The sequence below is a fragment of the Ochotona curzoniae genome, unplaced genomic scaffold (assembly GCF_017591425.1).
Source record: "Ochotona curzoniae isolate NIBS_2020 unplaced genomic scaffold, NIBS_Ocur_1.0 contig_3622, whole genome shotgun sequence".
In the NCBI taxonomy this organism is placed as follows: Eukaryota; Metazoa; Chordata; class Mammalia; order Lagomorpha; family Ochotonidae; genus Ochotona; species Ochotona curzoniae.
Window position 1 is genome coordinate 28,977,655 of NW_024465926.1, and position 24,983 is coordinate 29,002,637.

At 36.2% G+C, this 24,983-nt stretch overlaps 1 protein-coding gene across 2 annotated transcripts in view; it reads left to right on the forward strand.

The window, feature by feature from the left end:
- The window catches only part of ITFG1 (integrin alpha FG-GAP repeat containing 1), a 187,945-nt gene that overhangs the window by 79,594 nt on the left and 83,368 nt on the right, over positions 1–24,983 (forward strand). For both annotated transcript variants that reach the window (XM_040982758.1, XM_040982759.1), the window contains exons 9-10: positions 5,565–5,659; positions 11,280–11,452. In XM_040982758.1, the coding sequence (XP_040838692.1) occupies positions 5,565–5,659; positions 11,280–11,452 (268 nt within the window). The remainder of the gene's footprint in view (positions 1–5,564; positions 5,660–11,279; positions 11,453–24,983) is intronic.

A 24,983-nucleotide genomic window follows, 5' to 3' on the forward strand; every position in this document is an offset into this window, starting at 1 on the left:
TCTATATTCTAGTTCTATTTTAGCAAGAAAAGGAATTTTTAAAATCCTGTTAAACTTGGGTCTGATTTAGTAAAAGTTAAAGCCTTGAATTCTATTTAAAACCTTCTGTGATCAATTGGTCATGTGTCTTTCATGTATTTCTCTTGTATACTGCCATCATCTGTCATTCAATTTTCTAGATGATGGAAGAAGACACTTAGACTTGCTTTCCACATGAGCTGTCATACCATGTCCTACTTTATAATTAAAATACACTGATTTATTTTTGCTGTTGAACTCAGGATTCCAGATTATAGCTCAGAATTTGCAGGCATCCCATTTAATTTTTTTCCCTCCATATGGAGCAATATCCAGCAAATCCTAAATTATTGCTTTGATTTTTCATGACCAAGTGTTTCGCTGTTTTCACTGGCAGCATTGTAGTTGCTGTGGAGACCTGAAGAAGAAGCAATTTTGTCCTTCCTAGAGTTAAAGACTTTTTCACTCTGGTATCAATCTGCTAAGCGTGGTCACCTCTGTAGGGACCACACAGGATAGCTAAGTGATAGAGAAGACAAGGGAAGATAAATTCTCCATGTTTGTTTATTGATTTGTGATATTTTCTAAATTCTTCCACTTAGAATTCTCACAGTGATCACATATGATTGCCAGGTTATACTTCTTTTCAGAATTTTACAATTTTAGATAATAAAAGAAAAAGACTTTGAATGTCCCTTCTAAAAGTTATACACCACTCAATAATTAGCATGGGATGGCTGAATTCAGTAAAGTCAACACTCACATTCAATACTAAAAGAAATTTTAGATAAAGCTAGCATGTAAAAATAATATTTGCCCAAAGCTACTAAAGAAAACAGGGTGGTATGGGACACATGAAGTTAAAACCGGAGTGGAAGAACTGTGAAAGTTATTAGTAATACTTAGAGGTCATTAAGGAAAAAGTTTGTAAGTGTATTGTCTCCAAATTCCTTATGGGGAAATAGAAATAACACAAAATATTTTATGCTACATGGCAGGTGCAATGGTTGTCTTGCCAAAAGATATTGGTATTATTGAGCTGCAAGCTGAACTAGCCACTCATTTGATTTTCTTTTGTAATAATATAACACACGTCTCTACTTAAAAGTGTTTGCTTGACAAACTAGTGATTCATTTTCTTCTAAAAAAAAACCAAACTTGTCACTTCAAGCAAATAACTGACAAGGTTTTGTGCTAATGTAATATGTGACCTTTCTAATAAAACTTGGAATTCTGCAAAACTTAGACCTACCATTGAGTTGACAGCCTCCCAGTTTCTGAAAGCCTTATATGATGCTAGTGTTGTGATATAAATAAATGTGAATTTTTGATGTTATCCAGTGAATGGGGCAACATTCTGAAGATACCTCAATGAATCCATATTTCCTAAGCAATTGATGTGTGATTTTACCAGATAATTTCTTTTACACAAGTGGAAGAATGAATGGATATATATTGATTCTTCCAGTCCTTGCACATGGGGTGAATGGCGTTTCTTGTTTCTTTCACTGTTTTCATCAGTGTGGTATAAACTCCACTGTAGAGATCTTCCACTTCATTGGTTTTACTCCTTTATATTTAGTAATTTTTATGGCCATTACAAATAATGTTACATTCTTGATTTTTTTTTTTTCAGATTGCTTGCGTTTGGTGTATAACTGCTACCGCATGCTGTAGGCTGAATTATACAACATGTGTTAAATTTATTATTATATTTCCTGGAGCTTTTGAAGTTTTATTTATATAAGATCATATTATTTACAATGACAATAAGACTTCCCTTTTTTAAAAAATTTGTGTAACACTTCCTATCCCCTCCCGCACTACACACACACACAATTGCTGTGGCTGACACTTCCAAATCTTGTGTTAAATAAAAGTAGTGTAGAGGGTAATTTTAGCATATTACAGATGTTGGAAAGCTCTCAGCAAATTTTGTCCATGCAGTATGATGTTAGCCATTAGATTCTGATATGTGACCTTTATTATGTTGAGATACATTCTTTCGGTACCTGATTTTTTCAGATGTTAAATTTTCTCATGAAAAAGTGTTAGATTTTATGTCTTTCCTCCATCTGTTGAGGTAGTTATATGATTTTTATCCTTCATTGTAGAATGTGGTCTGCCATATTTACTGTTTTGCCTATTCTCAACCATTCTTGCATCCCTGAGATAAATCTATTTGATTATGATGAATAATATTTTTAATGTGGTATAGATTCAATGTGCTAATATTTTATTGAGGCCTTTGCATCATTCTTCTTCACACATATATGGCTACAATTTTCTGTTGTGTCTTTCTGGGTTTGGCATTACTGACCTCATAAAATTTTTTTAAAGAATTCTCTCATAATTTTTGGAATACTTTACTTACAGTACTGTTTGTTCTTTATATATTTGGTACAACTGCACAGCAAACTATCCAATGTTGGCTTTTTCTTCATCCAAGGCTTTTTATTACTGTCATTAGTTGTTCTATTTCTTCATGATTCAGTCTTGGTAATGTGTGTGCCTAGGCATCTCTCCATTTGTTCTAGGTTATCAAACTTGTTTCCATGAAATTATTCCCATGATCTCTGATGGTTCTTTGTATTTCTGTGGGATCAGACATAATGTCTCAGTATGTCATAATGCTAAACAAGACACCTACCCCAGCATCACTTTCTTCATCGTCACTTCCTAAAGGACATTATTTATATGAGCTTTGTTGTAACAGATTATAGTTCTTAGCTGAAAGAGATTTTTCATTTGATGGTTCACTCCCCAAAAGGCCACAAAGGCCAGACCTGGGCTGGTCCAAAGATAGGAGCCAGGAGCTTCTTCTGAATCTCCCACATGAGTACAGGAGCCAAAGTCCGTGGGCCATACTCTGCTGCTTTCCCCAGATATATTAGCAGAGAATTAGATGGGAAGTGGAACAACTGGAACTCAAATCAGCTTATATGTGATGCTGGTGCCCTAACTGGTGGCTTTACCCACTACTCCCCTACGTGTATTACTGTTAGATCAGTAGACAAAGTTAGAACATAAAGAGAAGATAGAGGTATGTATTTGAAATGGAAACTGTTATGACTATTTAGGAGAATATCTCTTCATTGGAAATATACGTGTAACTATATACATGGTTTGTAAATAAATTTTTCAGGGGGAGAATCAACACAAATGATTTTAAAAATGGAGTAAATTATAACCATGGAGAAGCCTTGTTAAATGCTTAATCAGCATTCTTTGTCTAATTTCTATTTTCTACTAGAAAGATATTCTAAAACACATTAGAAAAGTGAAACATGATATTCTATTTGTTTGCTTGAAAACTGCAAGTTCCTTTCAGTCTCGAAGCTGGGCTCTTAGTTTTAGCATTTCCTCGTAACATAAAATGCATACTTACATCGCTTACACTTAGTCTAAAGAGCAGAGCCCTTCATGGTGTCCTAGATTTTTGTGTATGCATATATAAAATATTATTCCTTATTCATACTCAATGACATGATTATGGCGTTTTCATTAGTCATATAAATATTGTTTAATTTGTGGTCATATTATTCCTGGGAAATGTGAAACTACACGAAAGAAAGAAAAACTAGGGAAAGGGGAAGTAGAAATAAGGCTAAAATTTGAGTATTTTGTCACTGAGGTAAAATGAACGGACACACTTAGTGCTGTTCTCCTGATGTGCTTGACTTTTAATGAAACGTAAGTATCACTGGAGCCAGCTTATAAATAATGTCTTTGTGTTTAATTCTTTTAACTTGGCTGTTTTTTATTTGTCACTTGAAGACGTAATACTTATTTATCTTCTTGGAAAACCTTTTGTGTTTCAACTAGAATAGTATCTCTTTGCAACATTTACTTCTCAAATAGTCTAAATTTAGATAATATAATTGGGGTTGTTCTTCATATATTGATTTGAGTAATTTATTGTTTTGAGCCTGTAAATAAGGTTTATTAATATTATTTATGAGGGCTATAAGTAATTAAATCATTTAATGACATTAAATGATATGAATATATTTTTTAGTTTCTGTGCCATTTTCCTTTTTTCAAGCAAAGGCCAGATTCCAGCAGCTAGCTTTTTGTCCAACTTGGCTTAATTTTTGAAAAATACATTATTGGAGATATGCTAGGCCTATTATACATCTCTTTAACATACAAACATGTAAACCTATACTATAAAGGTTATTTCTGTATTGATTGAAGTTTTATTTTTTCCAAATTATCATCTACATCTACATTAAATGACATAATGTACATTATCAAATAAATGATTCATTAAAGAAACAAAATCAGCCCCTAAATTTTAAAAGCTATGTGATGATTCCTTTGTGAAAGTCTCCCTAAGTAGGTTTACCTTTCTGTTGGTAAACCCCTTTAAGTAGAAGAGACAGTAGGAAGAAGGGATCAATGGGACCCAGTGCCTTAGCTTTTGCTAAAGTATTTGCCTTACATGGACCAGGTTCCTATATGGTCAAAGGTTCATGTCCCAGCTGCTCCACTTCCCTTCCAGCTCCCTGCTTGTGATCTGAGAAAGCGGTAAAGGACAGCCTGAAGCCTTGGAACCCTTCACCCAAGTGGGAGATCTGGAAGAAACTCCTGGCTTCAGATCAGCTCACCTCCAGCCATAGAGGCCACTTGGAAAGTGGATCAACCAGTAGATCTTTCTCTGCATATCTCTTTCTCTCTATAAAATAATCCAATAAAAATAAGTAAATCTTAAAATGGGGGGAGCGGGATTCAGTAGGTTTTTTATTCTTCAAAATACTACTGAGGGGGCCCGGTGCAATAATGTATTGGTTAAATCCTTGCCTTTCATTTCTGGGATCCCATATGGGTACCGATTTATGTCCTAGCTGCTCCACTTTCCATCCAGCTCCCTGCTTGTGGCCTGAGAAAGTAATAGAGCATGGCCTTGGGACCCTGCACCCACCTAGGAGACCCAGAAAATTCTTGCTCTTGGCTTCACACTGGTTCAGCTCCAGCTAGCCATTGCAGCAGCTTGGAGAATAAACCAGTGGATAGAAGATCTTTGTCTGTCTCCTCTTGTCTGTAAATCTGCCTTTCCAATAAAAATAAATAAATCTTACAAAAAAAAAAAAACCTACTACTGAGAAGATTATAGCACTTGAGGTTCATGCTGAATAAAAAACACTTGAAATATGTGTAAAATCTAGAGTCTCACATTAGAAGTAGACCATCTAGCAATTTACTGTTAGTGTGCTTGTTTTTCTCCTGTGGTGATAATAATAATTATGTAAATAAGCAAAAAAAAAACTACATTTTTAAAAATTGATGATTTTAGCTACAGTCTGATATTATTTCTGTCTCCAATTCTGATAAATATTTAACCAAAGATAAGCATGCAGTCCAGATAAGATACAGCAAGGAACAGAGGGATTTTTAATAGAATCGCATTCGTCATAAAGCCATGTGTCAGATTCTTCATTTTTAACCGAGGTGATGTAGACTCTGAAAGTAAAAGCATTTAACCTGTCATACAAGAGAACTTGATTTTGTGCCTGTTAATGGACTTAAGAAGTTTCCTTTGGCAGATGGAGATGGGCACATGGATCACTTACTACCTGGCTGTGAGGATCAAAATTGCCATAAAAGCATCATCTACTTAACACTCTCTGGAACAAAGCAGGTATGTCCACTAGTTTTTCATTAGGACCAATTAATACAGTTCAAAAAAATCTTCAAACAGCTAAACAAGGTATCTGAAAAATCATGATAGAAACTCAAAATTAAGGTATTGACTTGCTTATTTTAATGTAATGAAGTACTCTTAAATCTGTTTATTACTATATGTTGATGGCAAATGTGTTTTTATAATTACCTCTAATTAGGTGGCACAACCCATATTTACAGCAGACAAATCTCAGCTGCTCCACTTCTGATCCATTTCTTTGCTAATGTACTTGGAAAAACAACAGGAGAGTGCCTAAGTGCTTGGATCCCTGCCACGTTGAGGGGAGACCCAAGTGGAGTTCTGGGTGCCTGGTTTCAGTCTGCTCCAATCCCAGCCCTTGTGACTATTTGGGGTACATATCAGCATTTGGAAAATTGGTCTCTCTCTTTAACATTGTGTTTTAAATAAAGAAATGAATAAATCTTTAGATAAAAAAGTTCTGGATCCTATGATCTGTTAGCATTTTAAATGCCAGAAATATGGTCAAACACTGTTAAACACAGAATTACCTAGAAGTACATTATATCTAGTTTCATAACCTTGTTTTGGATGATGGTGATGGGATATCAACTGGTTTACTGTCCAATCAATGGCCAGGACTAGTCTGAGCTGAAGTGAAGAATGAGGAACTCAATCGAGATCTCACATTGGTGGCAAGATTCCTTTATTTAAGCATTCACTCCTGCCTGCCATGGTCTGCAAAACAGGATACTAGCCTGGCAACTGCAACAGAGAAGTAAACAAAGGCATGCTGCTGTGAGATGCTGATGTTAAGCTAGGGCGAATGCCTATCCCACTAATTTTGCATTTATTATAGTATCTGGATTTCCTTCTTTCTCTGACAATTACTTTTACCCATAGCTCATGAGTACAGTTTAGAATCTGATAGTCAAATTGGAGGATTAATATAGAAGTGAGAGGTTATGGTGGTAATAGAATATATCCTTTTGGGTAGTAACAAATGATAGAATAGCATGTTTCTTTTATAGCCCGTGAGAGCTATAAAATTCAGGATAGATTTATCCTGAAGCAGTTAAAAATCTTCACACAACAGAAAGTATTTAAATAGTAAAACCAGAAGTTTGATTATCTTGAACTTTTTTAAAGTATAAATCACTTAAAGTAATACCTCAGTGTTGGTTCATAATATTTAAACCTAATTGTAGTCTGTTAAAAAAATGAAGACTGTTGCAAAAATATTTTCACTTTGGATCAGTGTTTTGATGCTGCAGGCTAAGCCTCTGCTTTCAATATAGGGATTCCATGTCACATTGCCTATCTGCTTCTGATCCAGCTTCCTATTGATGCTCCTGAGAAAGCAATTGATGCTAATTTAAATATTTAGACCACTACCACCCATGTAGAAGATCAAGATGGAATTTCTGACTACTAATTTCAACGAGGCCCAGAGCTGGTGGCTAATAACCATTTTAGAGATTGAACTATTGGTTGAAATATCTCCCTTGAGCATCCTGCCTTTCCCACTCTGCCTTTCAAATGAATAAAAAAGTCTTTTAAAGAAAAAGATTATTTCAAACCTACTCAGATATTTCTCTAGAAAGATTAATTACCAAAGTTCTTAAAATTTTTTTATGAATTTTACAGTGAAGAACATTTCCTTTTACTTTGTAGGCCTTCATACATTTACCTCAATAGGAATACATTAGCCATCGGGGCTTATCCTGATTAATAAACTGTCATCCTCAGAAATTTGCAGTAACAGCATTTTGTGAAATATCCCATCTTCTTCCAAAGCAAAACCAACAGATTTTTTTTTAAACCTCAAAATTATTAAAGCATTTTGATGATATGAAACACTATATTTTTAAAAGATTGATTTATTTATTTGAAAGACACAGTTACAGTTCACTCCTTAGATGACCACAGTAGCTGGGTCTGAGCCAGATTGAACTCCACAGTCAAGAGTTTCCTCTGGTCTCCTGGGTGACAGGAGCGCCGACATTTGGACCATGTCCCACTGCTTTCCCATGCTACTAACAGGGAACTGGATCAGAAGTGAAATATCCAGGACTCAAACCACAGCCCGTATGGGATGCCGTGTCACAGGGAATGGTTTTACTTGCTGAACCACAGTTGCAGCCCCAGTATACCTTTTTATTCTTGCAGAAAAGAATGAAAAAGGGATTAAAAATAAAAACCACATTTTTTTAAAACTCAATTTTAATAATCATGTCTGTCATTCTTTTTCATTAAAATTTCTAAAAAACATCTTTTAATAGTATAAACAATTGCAATTTCTTCAGACAACCTGTCAAATGTTGGATATTCCTTGTTTACGAGGCCTTCTTTTAAGAAGCCAGTTTTTAAGAAGATATTTGTATACTTGAAAATCTGAGTTATAGAAAAGGAGAGAGAGGTCAGGTCTTCTGCTGGCTTACTCTCCAGAGGACTGAAACAGCCAGGGCTGAACCAAAGTAATGCCAGGAGCCACGGCCTTCATCCCAACCTCCCACGTGGGTGTCAAGGTCCCAAACACTGCTTTTCCCAGGTCATTAGCAGAGTAAATTGGAAGTGAAGTGAAGCACCAATGTGGAATGACAATGTCAAATGCAACACCTGCTGCACAACACAGCAGCTCCACAAGCCATTTTTAATGTAGTTCTGCTTGCAGCCATGTAAATGAGTTATCTGCTTAGAAGGAAAATAAATCTATAGGCATGTTTGGCCTCTTGCCATTTCAAGTCACCTGTGCCAGCTTCTGTTGCAGCATCTCCAGGTCATATTCTGCATCTGTACTCTAAGCTAATTGTGGAAACATCTACAATTTTAATGGAATGTTTTTAGCTCCTCAGATTTGTAGTTGTACATTAAATTATTTTAAAGGTGAAGATCTGTGCAGTCATGAGAGACAAGGATTTCCAAAAGCTCATTTTGAAATCAGTCTATTCTGTTGTAATAAATATAGAAATGAAAGAATTTTTTTTGAATGGATATGAAAGCAGTTCTTTTTTTTTATTTTTATTTTTATTAACATTTTTAAATCTAACTTCTTACTCTTGTAGTGAGAAGTCTCATACTCCTTGGCTGAGAAACATCTGTTAGTTGCAGCAGTGTTGTCTGGGGAGCGTTGGGAACTTCTTGGTTTGGGGTCATGAATAAAGTCATCTACATATACAAGCATATTTCAAAGAGTTTGTGAGAAAATGGAAATCAGAGAAAAAAATTTAAAATAAAAACTTTGTCTAAATGTAAGAACTGTCTAGTTCAAGGATTACTTTAAAAAAAATTATAAGCAATACCTAAGGAACTTGAAACTACTAAAAATCCTCCTATTTAAGATTTATTTTTTTTTTTTTTTAAGATTTATTTTTATTATTTTTTATTGGAAAGGCGGATATACAGAGAGGAGAGACAGAGAGGAAGATCTTCCGTCCGATGATTCACTCCCCAAGTGAGCGCAACGGGTCGATACTATGCCGATCCGAAGCCAGGAGCCTCTTCCGGGTCTCCCACGCGGGTGCAGGGTCCCAAAGCTTTGGGCCGTCCTCGACTGCCTTCCCGGGCCACGGGCAGGGAGCTGGAAGGGAAGCGGGGCTGCCGGGATTAGAACCGGCGCCCATATGGGATCCCGGGCGTGCAAGGCGAGGACTTAACCACTTGCGCCACCGCGCCGGGCCCAAGATTTATTTTTTATTTTTATTTGAAAGATACTGTTACACAGAGAAAGAAAGGGAGAAAGAAAGAGAAAGCTCTTCCATCCACTGGCTCACCCCCAAATGGCCACCCATGGCTGGAACGGGCTGATCCAAAGCCTTCTTCCTGTCTCCCATATGGGTTCAGGGTCCCATGGACTTGGACCTTCCTCCAGTGCTTTCCCAGGCTACAAGCAAGAAGCTTGATCAGAGGTGGAGCAGCTGGGACAAGAACAGTGAGATGTCCACCTCAGGCTGAGGCTTAACCTACTACACAGAACTGGCCCAAATTCCTGAGAATTTGACCTTTTCAGTGGCAGTCTTTTTTATGTTATTAAATGAAACAAATTACTGTCTTTTAAACATGTGCACGGTTTGGGGAAAAAAAAAAGAGTCAGAATGAGCCAAATCTGGTTGTGAGATGAGATGATTTCCCATTGAAATTCAAAAAAAAAAAATATTGCCCTTGTTTAATGAAAGGAATGGACAGAACCATTGTGGCTATGAAGGAAGACTCTGGTGAAGCTTTCTCAAGCATTTTTTTGTGCTAAAGCTTTGACTAATTTTTTATAAACAAATATTATTGTTCTTTTCACCTCTAGAAGGTCAACAAGCCAAATGAAGTAAGCATTCCAAAAAAACTGTTTCCATGACATTTACTTTTGACCATACTTTGCTTTCATTGACCTGCTTTTCACTCATCTGCTCATTGTTTTCATTGTGCTCAGTCTTCAGAATCATGAAGCCATGTTGCAACCCATTCCAGTTCTGTAACAAAATGCTGCATGGGATGGCTGCTTGGCATCTGCCCCATACTGGAATGCCCGAGTTCAGTATTCCAACCTCTAGCTCCTGAATCAGACCTCCTGCAAATACTTACACTGGGAAGCAGCAGTGAGGACTTGAGTAATTGGGCTCCTTGCCACCCAGACAGAACACCTAGACTGAGTTCCAACCCAGCAACTTTGGCCTAGCCGATTTCAGCTTTTGTGCATGTTTGAGGAGTGAACTACCAGTGGAATCAATCAGACCCCTTCCCCACATCCCCGTCTTCACCCACAACAGCTCCCATGTAAACAGAAATTGCTTAAGCTGAACCAATTATAATGTCTGTGGTGTCATTGTTTCAGCCTTAATTAGCATTGACTTAGGGTGTCACAACAAAATTTTTTCCTTGCAAATTGCTATGGATGGTCTGCTTCTTCAGGCTTCATACTTGTCTCATCTCTTCAGAAACTGAGCTTTCCAGTTTCAAGCTGCTGTTCTTTGAGGCACTATTCTCATTACCTTTTTGTAAAGCAACAGTGATTTAACCACTCTTCTACCCCAGCCTCATTTTATATTTTTTATATTTATTCTTGCTGTAAATTTATCACAGTTAATGTTGCTCTGATAGCGGCTCCTCTCAGCCTGATGCCTCGTGGTTAGTGCTTTCAGACATGTCATAACAACACAGTACAAGTTTATTTGAGTGCAAAATTTTGAAATCCACCCATAGCTTCTTCATAATGTGTGTTTTCCATGGACCTTTTGAAGATTCTTTGTATAAAAGAGAATCAAGGAAACTCTCATATTCTTCAGTTGGTCCTTTTGAAATGCTACCATTATTAGATAATGATGACTGATTTTTAAAAATACTCTTTTGAGGTTGTAATTCCTTTCAATGAGAATTTTAAATTGGACAATACAACTAAATGCAGTTTAATATCAACTGAGTCCTAAAACCTATGGCTGTGACCAGCTGTGCACCGAGATGACTAGTGATACACTCTAGGACTACTTTTAAATTGCAGTAACCCACCATTTTGTTCAGGGGTTAAAATGCTTATTTTGAAAAATTTTAATTGATGGTTTCTTTGCCCAATTTTGAATATTTGTTCTAAGGTTACTGAAAATCTAATGTGCTTTCTCTTAATCCATAGTGGGTTCCAGTCCTGCAGAATTTCAGCAATAAGGGCACACTCTGGGGCTTTGTGCCATTTGTGAATGAAAAACGAATAACGGAAATATCAATGCCAATTACCCTTCATATTGGAGATTACAACATGGATGGCTATCCAGATGCTCTGGCCATACTGAAGAATACGTCTGGAAGGTATGGGAATGGCATGGACTGGGAAATCTCCGTGAAAAACCTTCTCTGAGCTCAGTCGCTTAAGTGAGGAGCATGATCAAGCTCAGTTACTACTTCTTGGTTTGATCCCTGAACTTCTCTCAGCAAGAAGCAGAGAGTTGCAAGACAAAAATGACCCTCTAATCTAAATTTAATTAGTTAATTTCCATTCAAAGGACTTGATCTTTAAAAGATTTTTTTTTAAAAAATTGAAAGGCAAGTTACCCAATTACATTTAGAAACTAAAGAAAATGGGGGGTTAAAAGCTGACATACCATCTGTGTAACCTTGGGAGAGCTGACCTAAACTGTTCCTCTGTAAAGTCAAAGTAATGATTGCACCTCCATTATGGAGTTATGGTCAAAATTAAATGAAATGAAAGTGAATTAACTACCCAGTAAGATACTCAGCATGTACTGGTTTGACTGAATAGATGTTATTTTGTAATAACACTGAAAATTCCAATATGATTATTGTTACTTAAGATAATATCATGGATTTTAAATGCTGCAGCTAATCTTTTTTTTAAGTATAGAAGCATCAGTATAATTTTGGCAGATTCCATAAATATGACTGCCCCTGGAGATTAATAGCTTATGGTGTGATCAGCACATAACTAGAGGCCCTTATTATTTCTGACTCCTGCTTCATTTATCTCTCTGTGGTTTGTTCTGATCACGAAATCATTTCTTGACCCTGGAATCAGTAATGACTCAGCTGCACATTAACTGTCAGGCTCGTGATGCAATACAGTGTCCTCCAGAAAAAAAAAAAAAAGACTTATACTGCTTTCAATAGCAATAATGTCTAGAAATCTGACTTTCACAAAAAAATGTGTTATTAGTGGAAGATCTGTACTTAAACTTTTTTTGGGATTTTGCTTTAAGTCATAACAGCTCTACATTGTGTTTACAGAATCTTCAAGAAACATGATTATCATGTTGTTACACTTTATATACCCATAGCCTATGCGTATAAAGTAAATGCGATACAACCAGGGAAATATCTGAATTGAACATTAGAATTACACATTTAGAATGTATAATAGCATATCAAAATGCAAAATTGCTTTATTGTGGAATTTAGGTCTATTCAGAAAAATATTAAATTGCTTCTTAAATAAATTTAGATCTGTGATTACTCATGTCTAGTAAAATACATGGATAATTTACAAGTCACATAAATTTTTTGCCAATATTTTCTCTTTTTAATCCTGGACTATTAATTTAAGCTCCTTTTCTATTCAGTACTAATTTTATCAACAGCTAATTCAGCATTGAACACTAGCTCTATGAGAAGCATTATTATTAAATGCCGTCAGACTTATTTATAATAACCTTGATACTTTTGTAAAAGCAACTACTTAGAGTTTCGTTTCTGTTCTCTTGGATTGGATGAATGTTGAGAATAGATTTCAGTGCAGATATATCCATTCAGCCACTAGATGAGGAATAGTCTATTTAAACAGGAGACAGGTTATGTGTAGAGGAATTCACTATGATGCTGCCTGGTAAGATAATGTATTGTTGAAAAAAGCATTGTGTAATCTTTAACTGATTTCCAAGATTACTATGTTGCTGGTTGTTAGTGCTGGTTGATATTTTCTAATTTCAGAGGATGCTACCTGAAGAATTTTGTTTCTGTTTTCTCATGATTTTGAAATTAGGATAGGATTAACTATGTAAATAAGAATAAAATCTGTAATATTTTTTATAAAAAGAAATTCTGAAGCCATAGTGTATTCACATATTTTGTAGTATTCCTTGTTTTGAAAACAAGGGTTTGCGGAAGGCAGGGTGCTTGCTACTTGCTTTTTATTTCAAGCTAAATACTTAATTTGTCATAAGTTAGCCTTTGAAGTCATATTACATGAAAAATAACTACATCATTGCATTTTACAAAGGCATTTTAACAGCATGAGGGAAGATCACTGGTTTACATTGTGCCACTGCACTGCAGTATTGGTTTTGTATTTTTATCCTGTGCTTGTTCCGTTGCTGCTTAGTGGTCTCTGTTTACCATTTTCTGTGTTTCATCAGCATGGCTACATTCTGTTTTCAGAATTTTTGACTCTTAGAAAAAGGACAAGCAAATAGCATTTTTCCAATAATCTATTATTAAACATTAATAAAAATGAAAATACATTTTAGAAATTGCTTTAAAAAATAACTTACAAAATAAAACTAAAAATTTCACAAATCTTTAGTTTGCAATTGAAAGCTTTGTTACAAAAAAATATGAGGATAAATTTAATGAAGAGTATTGGCACTAACAATCTAATTAAACAATTGTCATGAATCATTTCTGGTCACTATTTTTAATTTACAAAAGTTACTTCAAAAGTAATACAAAAATTAAGGGTTTTAATTAAATAACTTCAGGCTCATCTTCGTAATACCAGAAATTTCATTTTATATTTGCATTAGGAAGAATTTTTCCATAAATACTTCACTAACTGTCAAAATGTCATAGGTAAATTAGATCTAAAGTTAAATTTAGAGTTGCTGTTAGGGTTCTGCAGGCATATTTGACAAACATTTATATTAATGTTCTAGGTGTTGTTAGGTCATTTTTTAAATTCAGAGAAGGAAAATAAATTGTGTTTCGTTTGTCATGATTATATGCCTTGATTAACATGTTACAGTAGTCTAGACATATTTTGTCAGGCATGTATACTTCATATTCCTTATTTTCAGAATTTAAAAATATTTAAGTCTGATTCCTAGTTTTTATTCTCATTCATATCACCTCCACATGCTACAATCAGGATATTATTATGTTTAAGAAGAGTATTATCAATAAATTACATAGTGGATGAAACTTTTAGCAAAACTTCATGTCCTACAAAGATCCAGCCTCAATACAGCTTTAACAGCAAAGTTTTTGGCCGTGAAGGAGGAGAGCCTTGAGCATCAGCCAAGAGAACATCCAAAACCTCTTTCAGAGAGCAGTAAGTGGCAAAATATTTCTTGTTAGCTAAAGCCAGGGAAAAAATATCTTTAGCTAATAAAGTGATTTTAACAACATGTAGGTTTTTGTGGCCTGGAATCAGCTGAGCATACATAATCTAAAAATCCTGAAATGCAAACTCCAAAATATTACAAAACCTAAAGCTGTGTGCTGATGAGACATCTCAAATAAGAAATAGCACACCATGAAACCTTATTTCACACAAAATTATTTAAAATATTCTTTAAAATCCCCTTTAGGCTATGTACATAAGAAGTAAGTATATAAAATATAAATGAGTTGTTTGCTTAGACTTGAATCCCATCCTAAGTAATCTCATCACAGATAATGCAAATACTTCAGAACTTGAATTAAAAACACTTTCAGCTTCTGGTATAGTGCATCAGGACCACTCAGTCTACATTATTTTTATTTTATACATATGAAAATATCCTCTGATAAGCAGACAGCTTGTCCAATATCACACAGCTGATAAGTCACCACTCAGAGCTCAAAATTTGCAGAATCCACAGAACAAGCAGTTGGCGTAAACATTAAGATACCACTTAGGATGTCTGCATCCCATCTCCTCTGCTTCTGAGCTGGCACTTGCCAGGGAGGCAGCAGGTGATGGTTCAGGGACTTGGGTTCCCGCAGCCCACTGTGAAACTACACAGCCTGCAGTCCAGGTTCCTGGTGCAGCTTCTCCCAGCCCTGGCTGTTGCTAGCGTTTGAGGAGTGAACCAGCACATGCAATCTCCTCTCCCACTGTCTCTGTGACTTACAAACGAAGATAAATTTTCTGCTTTGTAAAAAATTTCAAAATCCAAACCCTTTCTTTCATGAAATAAAAATGGTATAGGCAAAAGCAAAAAGGAAGTAAGCAAAAGTAGCAGATTTGGGGTGGAGGTTTCAAGTAGTGCTATGTACAGAGTGAAAAGTCACTCTGACATGAGAAAGAAGGGAATAAAAAAGAAAAATAAATGACATCCAACAGTTCTTTGTGTTGTAGACAGTAAAAAAAAAAAAAAAAAAATCAGTGTGTTCCAGAACTAGAGTTTCTCAAAGTTGCTTGCCATCAAATGGGATTATGTGGCTACTATATCTATTTAAATAGATAAGTGATACACACTCAAGTCACCATAAAATTTATAATGAATAGTAGCAGACTGACATCTGAGATTTTGTCAAAAGTAATTGCAGAGGACTTTCACTGATGATGTTAACTAATTATCCATTCAGTCATAATCTGTGTTTTATTATAGTTTTGTTTATTTATTTTTAAAAAAAGAAAGAGAAATATCTTCTGCCCACTGGTGATTTCCCCAAGTGGACATGAAGTCCAAAACTGAGCCAATTCGAAGCCAGGACCTAGCCTAGGAGCTTCTTCTGGGTCTCCCATGTGGGTGCAGTCTCAAGACTGGGCCATCCTCCAATGCTCTCCCAGGGTACAAGCAGGGAGCTGGATGGGAAGTGGAACAGTGAGGACGTGAACTTTTACCCAGTGGGATCCCAGCGATTGCAAAGAGAGGATTTAGCCAATAGGCTTCCACACCGTGCCCATAATCTGTATTTTTATCTGAAGCCATGCTTTATAACATGATTTAATTTAGCATTGATGTCTCTGAATCACCAAAAAAAGGTTACATTATATTCCAAAAGTTATACAAAGCTGAGGAGATTGACAGTACAGAAGCCTAAATCTGTCTGAACATTTTCAAGCACTTTAGTTTTTCATTTTCAGTGTGCAGTATATCAGATAGTGTCCTTATCACTTGAAATTAAATCAAATTGTAGCTCATAATTTCTGTTTCAGATAAGGTTATTCACCGTTCATCGTGGATGTAAAAATTTGACAGGCCTCCTTAATGGCAAGAGAAGAAAAATATTCCTTAAATATTCTACCAAGAAGTGCTTCCTAATAGTTTTTCCAAATACATTTGTCACACATACTATATTAGTACTTCCATCTGTTCAGATGCTACTAAGAAGCATAGCCTGTCTCTAACATTACAACTTACAAGTGTCTTCTGACCTGAATCGCTAACTAAATTTTAGCTACTAAACAATACCTCTAGGTAGATAAATTATCTACAATCACAGCTTGTTGAAGATCAGAATACTTCAGTATGTTTACCAAGGATATTCGATGAAATTGCTGAATAAGTAGAACAGAAATATTTGGTTTATGAGTCACTAGATTTAACAATACTATTCATTTTATTGCTGAAGTTCTTAAAATTGATACTGCCTCCTGAGTAGGAAAATGTGATGTGATTTTTTTTAAATCAGTTCTTCCAAGGTAGAATATCTTGCATGTTTTTTAATTTCATGTCACTCCATTTATGATCATAGTATCTTACTTGTCCAATAGCATTTGCACTTCAAATGAAGGAAAATATTAGTCCGACATAGTGTGCCAACATAAAATGATGCCAAATTATATTTGGAGATCTTCTCCTGCCACTCTGCCTCAGCACTGACTAACGGCACAGTCTACTGTGCTGGCTAGCCTCTCTCCAGATTCTCCTTTAAAATCTGTAAAGGTCCAATTTTTTTTCTGTGATAAGATTTTACTAGTGAATCACATGCTAAAATTATTCTTCTTTTAAACATTTATTATTACTGTTATTATTTTTCCAGGATGCAGTTTTATAAGCGTTGGTCTTCTTCCTTCTCTTCCTCTCCGTTTTCCTCTCCCACCATTTCCCCCTGTATTATTACATTAGTATAGTCTGTCATTAAGAGTTACACATTTAACACTCTGTTGTTTAAGTGTACCATGGCATTGTAGACTTAGGCAATGGTAGAAAATCTAGTATTGAATTATCAAGATATTTTTAACCAGTTTCATTAGGAGTCCTCTTTTTATCTGGAAGTAGAGATGTATACTGCAGTGTACCTTCACTTCCCAAGAGGCTAATCTCCATTATACAGTCCATCTGTGAAAATATATGTATATACTTGTTTACCGATAGCATCAATTTTCTTTGCATTTTGCATGGTGGTTGCTTTATTTCAAAGAGAACATATGGTAGTTGACCTTTTGGGACTGACATACCTCAGTAAGTATAATGGTCTCCAGTTGGGACCATTTTGTTTTAAATAATAGAATTTCATTCTTTTTCATGGCTGTGTACTATTCCACAGAGTATATATGCCACAGTTTCTTATGATCTGAGTTTAGCGCAGCTAAGTGTCTCAGTATAAGGTCAGCTATCTGTACAAAGAGAAGCAAACTGCTCTCTATCTGTAGACCTGTGAAACTAAAAAACCAGTTATCTGCTTTCAAAAATATAGTGATGTGATAGGTTTGGAGCGATAGTAGTTATTCACCTTCCAAAAGGGAGCACATTAATGATACAGGTGGACACTGGCCTCAGTTTCAAAATTCAAGACACACTCCATTAAGTACATTTGTATTGTTGGATATTTCAATACTTCTTGTCCTTTCATTGAAAAAGAATCTTTCATGGATGGATATAAGTTCCTCCGTGTCTGCTGTTGACTACCAGTGTTAGAAATGCTCAGCCACCATAGTTCAGTGAGCCAATTTCTTAAATAAATCCCTGTCTCCTGTGTCTGTCATCCAGTGCTTCTGTTTGCCCGGAATAAACCTCCAGCTTACCTCCATCGGCTGGGCCCATGCTTTATTTATCCTTGGAGTATTCTTTTTTTGTTTGTTTCTTTTCATGAAAGATACAAGCACATTTATACCTGCATCAGTGTATCAAGCTATGTACAGAGTTTTTTGTAATCTGACAGCCTTCTTTCCTTTCATTCTGTGCCTGTCACTAGCAGTGTTTCTGCTGATATGACATTCTCAAAAATGTTTCCATCTTTATGTATCAGAGGACTGCCATCGATTAGTCAAGTAGCCTCAGAGAGAAAGAGAGAATCTTTCATCTCTTGATTCACTCCCAAAATGCCTACAACAGCTAGTGCTGGGTAGGGCCAAAGCCAGCAGGAAGAAATGGAAAGCTTGGTCAGGACTTAAACCAGACATTTCGACATGTAATGCAGGTGTTCCAAGTAGCAACTCAACCCACCATGCAACACTCACTCTCCATTTCTGTTTTCTCCTGAGAAAGCTACCACAGCACAGGAAGTTGTGTACCAGCTCAGAGACCTCTATGTTTGCTTAAATATACTGAACCTTGGTCTTTCCAAGGCACTAACAAAAGATTGTCAAGTCATGTCCTTGACATTGTCCACAGCATGTTTTCTTGACAATCGCCTTCTTAAACTTTTCATCTTTTACCTGTAGAAACCAAATATTTCCACAATCAACTCCTGGTACCTTTTTGATTAAAAATTCTTATTTCAGTTTCTTTCTCTCCTCAGTTTTTAATATAAACAATGAAAGGAAACTATACCAACCGTAAATACTTTACTTGTGTTTATAATTCTGCTTTTTATATAACTGTAGGTCAACTCAGCAAAGCTGTTTTCACTAATAAGGCTGTTCTTTCCTCTGGTTTACAATAATGTGTTCCTTATTTCCTTTGATCCCTTATGAGCAGCACTTATAGTAACTGTATTGCTACCAACAGTCCGTTTTGATGATTTGGTCATTGTTAGTTGAGTTAGTGGAGTTAGTTGAGTTTGGTCAAGTTAGTTGAGTTCCGGCCACATATATAGGAGACATGGATAGAATATGCAACATCTGGCTTCTTTCCAGCCAAACTCTGACTGTTGGCAGGCATTTGGAGAATAAACCATAGGGTAGGAGTGCTTCTTTGCACTCTTTCTCTCTTTCTTCGCTCCCCACATCTTTGAAAGAAATAAAATTATTTAATGAAATGTTAATAATTTCCAGGGTCCAGCCACCATCAGCTATGCCAGAATCCCATGTGGGCACTGGTTTGAGTCCTGGCTGCTTCACTTCCAATCCAGCTCCCTTTAATGGCCTGGGAAAGCAGTGGGAGGTAGTCTTGGTGCTTGTGCCCCTGCACCCACATGAAAGAGTAAGAAGAGGCTTCTTGCTCTTGGCTTTGTCCTAGCCCAACCCTGACCATTGCAACCATTTGGGTAGTATACCAGAAGCGGGAAAATTCATTCATTCATTCTCTCCCGCACACTTGCTCTTTCCTTCTTTATCTCTCTGTAAATATGACTTTCTAATGAATAAATAACATTGATGGAATCACATGACCTGGGTTGAAGATTTAATTTATAAATACATATAGAGGGCCCAGTGCAGTGGCGCAGTTGTTAAGGTCCTCACCTTGCACGCCCGGAATCCCATATGGGCGCTGGTTCTAATCCTGGCAGCCCCACTTCCCAGCCAGCTCCCTGCCTGTGGCCCAGGAAAGCGGTCGAGGATGGCCCAAAGCTTTGGGCCTGCACCCGTGTGGGAGACCCAGAAGAGGCTCCTGGCTTCGGACCGGCATAGCATTGGCCGTTGCGCTCACTTGGGGAGTGAATCATCGGATGGAAGATCTTCCTCTCTGTCTCTCCTCTCTGTATATCCGCCTTTCCAATAAAAATAAAATAAATCTTTAAAAAAAATACATATAGAGTGGTTTTGATAAGGCAGTAGACACTGATAAATAGAATAAATTAGAGAAGTACAGCCAACTGGTTTTTTTACAAAGAGAAGATGATCTTTACTAAGTAGTACTACAGCAGCTCAGCCATTGTGGTCACTTGGGGAGTGAATCATCAGACAGAAGGTCTTCTTCATTGTCTCTTCTCTCTGTATATCTGGTTTTCCAATAAAAATAAATAAATCTTTAACAAAAAAAGAAAGAACTTACTTAGAGAAATCCTAACTTTTTGATTAGGGTTGCTTCAGATTATTCAGATATTTCTGAAACCTCCATAAGTCTTGTCTTCTCTCCACCTTTCCTTGTTTTTCTTCTTTACAAGAAAAAAAAATCTGTTAAGCACTTAACAATTCATACACAGGAACCCCATTGGTAATCTCTTTTATGAAGGCTATTTTAAATGGTGAGAGAAGACAAAACTCAGACCCATAAATGTATATAAACTTTAGCTCCCCTTTATGAAGTGGCAATACCAGGGGACAATGAGTGGAAGCTAATTACGTAAAAGTTTATTTAGAAATTGAAGCAAATTTCTGCTGCTTTATTCTGTATAGTTGAGTGATGATGTTAAGGGTAGACTTCTTTCCAATTATGGACAACTCTGAGTTGGAAATAAACTCATACCCTTTCCTCTCCGAAGTATAAGAGCTAAAATAAATATATATGCTTATACATCACACACTTAGGAAAATACTGAATTAATTAATATTTTCTGCAAAACACATTTTTGTTACTACATCTAACATTTGTGTACCTGTTTTTCAAAATCCATTATACACAAGCATACTAGGGAATGTACCTGAAAAAAAGAAATTAAAGCATGACTGTTGTTATACATTTGATTAGTTTTTTCTACAGATTTTGAAATAATCTTGTATTTTACACTAACTCACACCTGAACTGGTTCATTACATTTCAGTTCTTAATAACAACATGTGGATACTTGGCAGCTTATTTTGTTGCAAGTTTGGACTATGTCTTCTTACATTACATTGCTATTATCATTATATTGTAAATATATTTAATTTTTATAATTGGGAAAAATACATGCATCGAGTATCTATTTTGATCTATGTGGCTCTGTTGCAAATATAACCTGGCATTAAATGTCTGCCTTTATATGTAAGGCACCATGATTCTTGTTATATATAGTATCACTTCTTATGCAATTACAAAGCCAGAGATTAGAGATGATGAGACTTAGTTTCATTCTCCAAATGCACACAAAAAAAGTGAATACAAATTATTTTGTATATAGTCTGATATTTCTTGATCTTATTTAGGTAATAATAATATACCTTATAGTCAGCAAAATATTTTCCCATATTTCACCATACAACTTTTAGGAGTTTTCTTTTCATGCATAAGATTTTGCTGTAGCAAAAGATGTATTTTTGTACCTTGTATCCGGGAGATCTGCTTGTTTTCTTTTCTCTTGTCCAGCTCCGTGTCCTGTGTTTCACCAGTGGGTTGCTCTTACCTAGTGTATATGACACCTGTGCTGTATACCAGGTTTCTCTTTGAACTCAGTTCTATTTCTGCCCTTTCTATTCTGCAGCATTACTTTGTGTGTCAGTCTCTGCACTAATTCTATCTGAATTATGTTCAATCTAAAATACTGTGAGGTTAGATAGGGAGATATGGTCCTCTTGTAATTTTTTTCTTCAGAAGTGTGAATTCTTAACCCTTTCTTCTTTTTTATTCCACCTAGGATTGCTTTTATCTGAGAAAAAAAGACCCTCTGTTTATCATTAATTTGATTCTATGAACAGATTAATTTGTGAAGAATTTACATATTTGTAATGAATGTTCTGGTTGCTAACATTTATTTACATTTTATTTAAGTATCCTTAATTTTTATCACTTTCATAAAATCCCTGCACAGCTTCCACTAAATCATTCCTAAATATTTTAGGAGATTCATTGTTATTATTGATAACTTTATTATATTCTCTAAAGATCATTATTGATATATAAAAAGCATACATTGCATGTTTGTGGATTTTAATTATTTGAGAGGCACAGACAACTCCCTTGTACTTACTCACACCCCAGATCCCTGCAAGTGCTGGGACTAGACCAGGCCGAGGCCCAGAGCCAGGAACCTGGGGGCAGACACCAAGGCTCTTGACCCGTCACCACTTCAGCAGGAAGCTGAACATTCCAGTGTGGGATGCGCTGTCCCATAATCACTAGATTAAACATCATCCCCAGGGGCTATTTTTTCATATGTGAAGTTTGTATTCATCATCCCTGCTGCATTTTCTTGTTTAAGTAATTTGTACATTCTTTTGGATTTCCTGTATAGATAGATCATTTTATTTGATAGTAAAGATAATTGCATTCCTTGCTATATAACTCTTTTAGCTTCTCTTTCTTTTTCTGATCTATTTGCACTGGTAAGCACCTTCATCACAGTGTTGAATAACAGTGATTTATTTTACACTGTTGACTTGTTCATGACCGTGAATGGCTTTTGTTTGCAGAAGAGATTGCTTGCTTTTTAATATATAGCAGAATCATGCACGGTTTAACAGAATACAGAACTTTCTCACAAATTTATATGAATTCTAGAAATAAATGAAAGTCATCCCTAATCACATCATCCCTGTTTACATTTTTGTGTATGGCAGAATTGCAACTTAGGATTTGAAATTATCTAAAAGTGACAGAATTACTCTTAAATTGTTAGCTCACACACAAGTTACAGTACAGATATGAATCTATGTGATTCTCCCTCTACATGAGTTTTATACTGTGAGATGAAATAGAAGACTACATATGAAAAGTAGAGTTCTCCAGTCTTACCCTACTTCTGCAGCCATTAAACCACATACGTTATATAATGATAATTAGTATGCCAAACATTGTACATCCAGTTGGAATCAAGATGATAGTTTATGGACTGACTGGTCTGTTGTGATTTTCACTTCTGCAGTTTCTGTTCTGTTTGCATTGATCTTCTTTGTTTTTGTGCAAGTATCAGGCCCTCTTGATTACTAGTGCCCTATCGTATGTCTGGAGGTCTGAAACTGTGATTCCTCCAGTTTTATTTTTGTTCTTCTACATAGGTTTGCCTATTTGTGATCTCTTGTGTTTCCATATGAATTTTTGCATCATTGTTGCTAGCTCTGAGATGAATATTCTTGGGATTTTGATTGGTACCCCATTGAATCTGTATATTACTTATGGTAATATGGACATTTGATGATGTTGATAAATTCCTGAATTTTTAAATATTTTCTTCAATTACTTTTTTAGTGCTTTTTAATTTTCATCACAGATGTCTTCCACATCTTTGGTTAGCTTTATTCCAACACACTGAAGGTTCTTCTCTGCTATTTCAAAAGGTACCATATAACAACAAATAACCAGACAATAGGGACAAAACATATTGGAGGACCAAATTCATAATCCTTTCTAGCTTATCCTTAATAAAGCACCAAAACTTCTGAAGGGTGGGATCCCTCCTTCTTTGTTATTCTCATGATAAAACTAAAAACTGAGAGCTGTGGGGTTGGTATTTTCTCTTGCTAAAGGTGGCCTCTGGGGAGAAGCAAGCAACTTATCCAGTCTTGTAGGAACTCTTTCCCCCTTTACTCTCTGTGACAGGAACCTGACCTCACTGCTACTAGTCCATCTGACTCATCCCAGTTGCCCCAAGGAAAGATAATTTTATCTAATTTGTCAGTAGTGTTAAAAAGTAACAAACATGCAGGGGTTAAATCTGGGGTTGCTTGGGGTCAAGCTAGAGCCAAGAAAATCTATCAAAAAGTTTTTGTTTTTTTTATAGGAAGCTGTTATGTCAGCTTCTTCTCCCACCCAACTTTTAGTTAATTATCTAAATGTTTTTTTTCTTCTGCTTAATAAAAGCTCTAATAGGTGATTATGTATACATTCCCAGGCCTAATCTTATTCTAATGCATTTCATTGATGGGATAATGCCCTTTGATAAGGTAGGTAATTATCTGAAGTCAGCATGTTGTCAGCTCTTTCCCAAGAAAATTAAATTAAGTCAGTTCTTTCTACCAGGTATTAAGGTTTATATAGGTTTCTTAGCCTTCATGAGCAAGTATTTCATAGAAGTTGGTTTTAGAATAGGTTATAAACACATGCCCGGTGTAAGAAAAGAAAAGCAAAACAAAGGGGAGGCAAAGCTCACAGCAAGAACAGGGTTGTGTTGTTTATTTGGCTTGGTTTTTTGCTTGTTTGTTTGCTTTCCGGAGGAGTGGACCTGAGAGGGAATGACTCCTGGCAAACGCTTGGCAGAAAGCCACTTGGGAATGCAGGGAGAGCACATTGTCATACAAGACGGAAATTTATACAGGGTAAGATGGTTGAGTTGGAGGGTGGGACAGTCCTCGAGCTGAGGCTGAATTCTTAGGATAGTGGAGAGGACTTGGACTAAGGCTGTGCCATTGATACAGTTGAGAGGATTTGGACTAAGGCTGAGCTCTTGAGCAGAGGCTCTGCTAATGATCATGGCAGGCAGGATCAAGCTGGTTAAGGGAAAATGCAGGAGGTTGGAACCTATTGTCAGTCAAGTGTACAAGGGACTAAAATCTATCTTGAGTCCTTTGTCCTTGCTCAGACACAGGGTGGTAGTCTGAGTGGTTCAGTTTCTTAATAATATTAAACCATTTTAGAAATTTTTTTTTCTGGGTCTTGCATGCATTGGGACCACATATGGATGCCAATTCTAATCCCAGCAGCCCTGCTTCCCATCCAGCTCCCTGCTTGTGGCCTGGGAAAGCAGTCAAAGACAGCCCAAAGCCTTGGGACCCTGTACCCGCATGGGAGACCCAGAAGAAGCTCTGGACTCTTGGCTTTGGATTGGTGTAGCTCCTGCCATTGAAGCCACATTGGGAGTGAATCAATAGACGGAAGGTCTACCTCTCTGCTCTCCTCCTCTCTGTATATCTGACTTTGTAATAAAAAGTAAAATAAATCTTTAAAAAAAAAGAAAGAAATTCTTTTTTCTGAATTGCCTGTATGGAAGGGAGACTAGCAGAGAT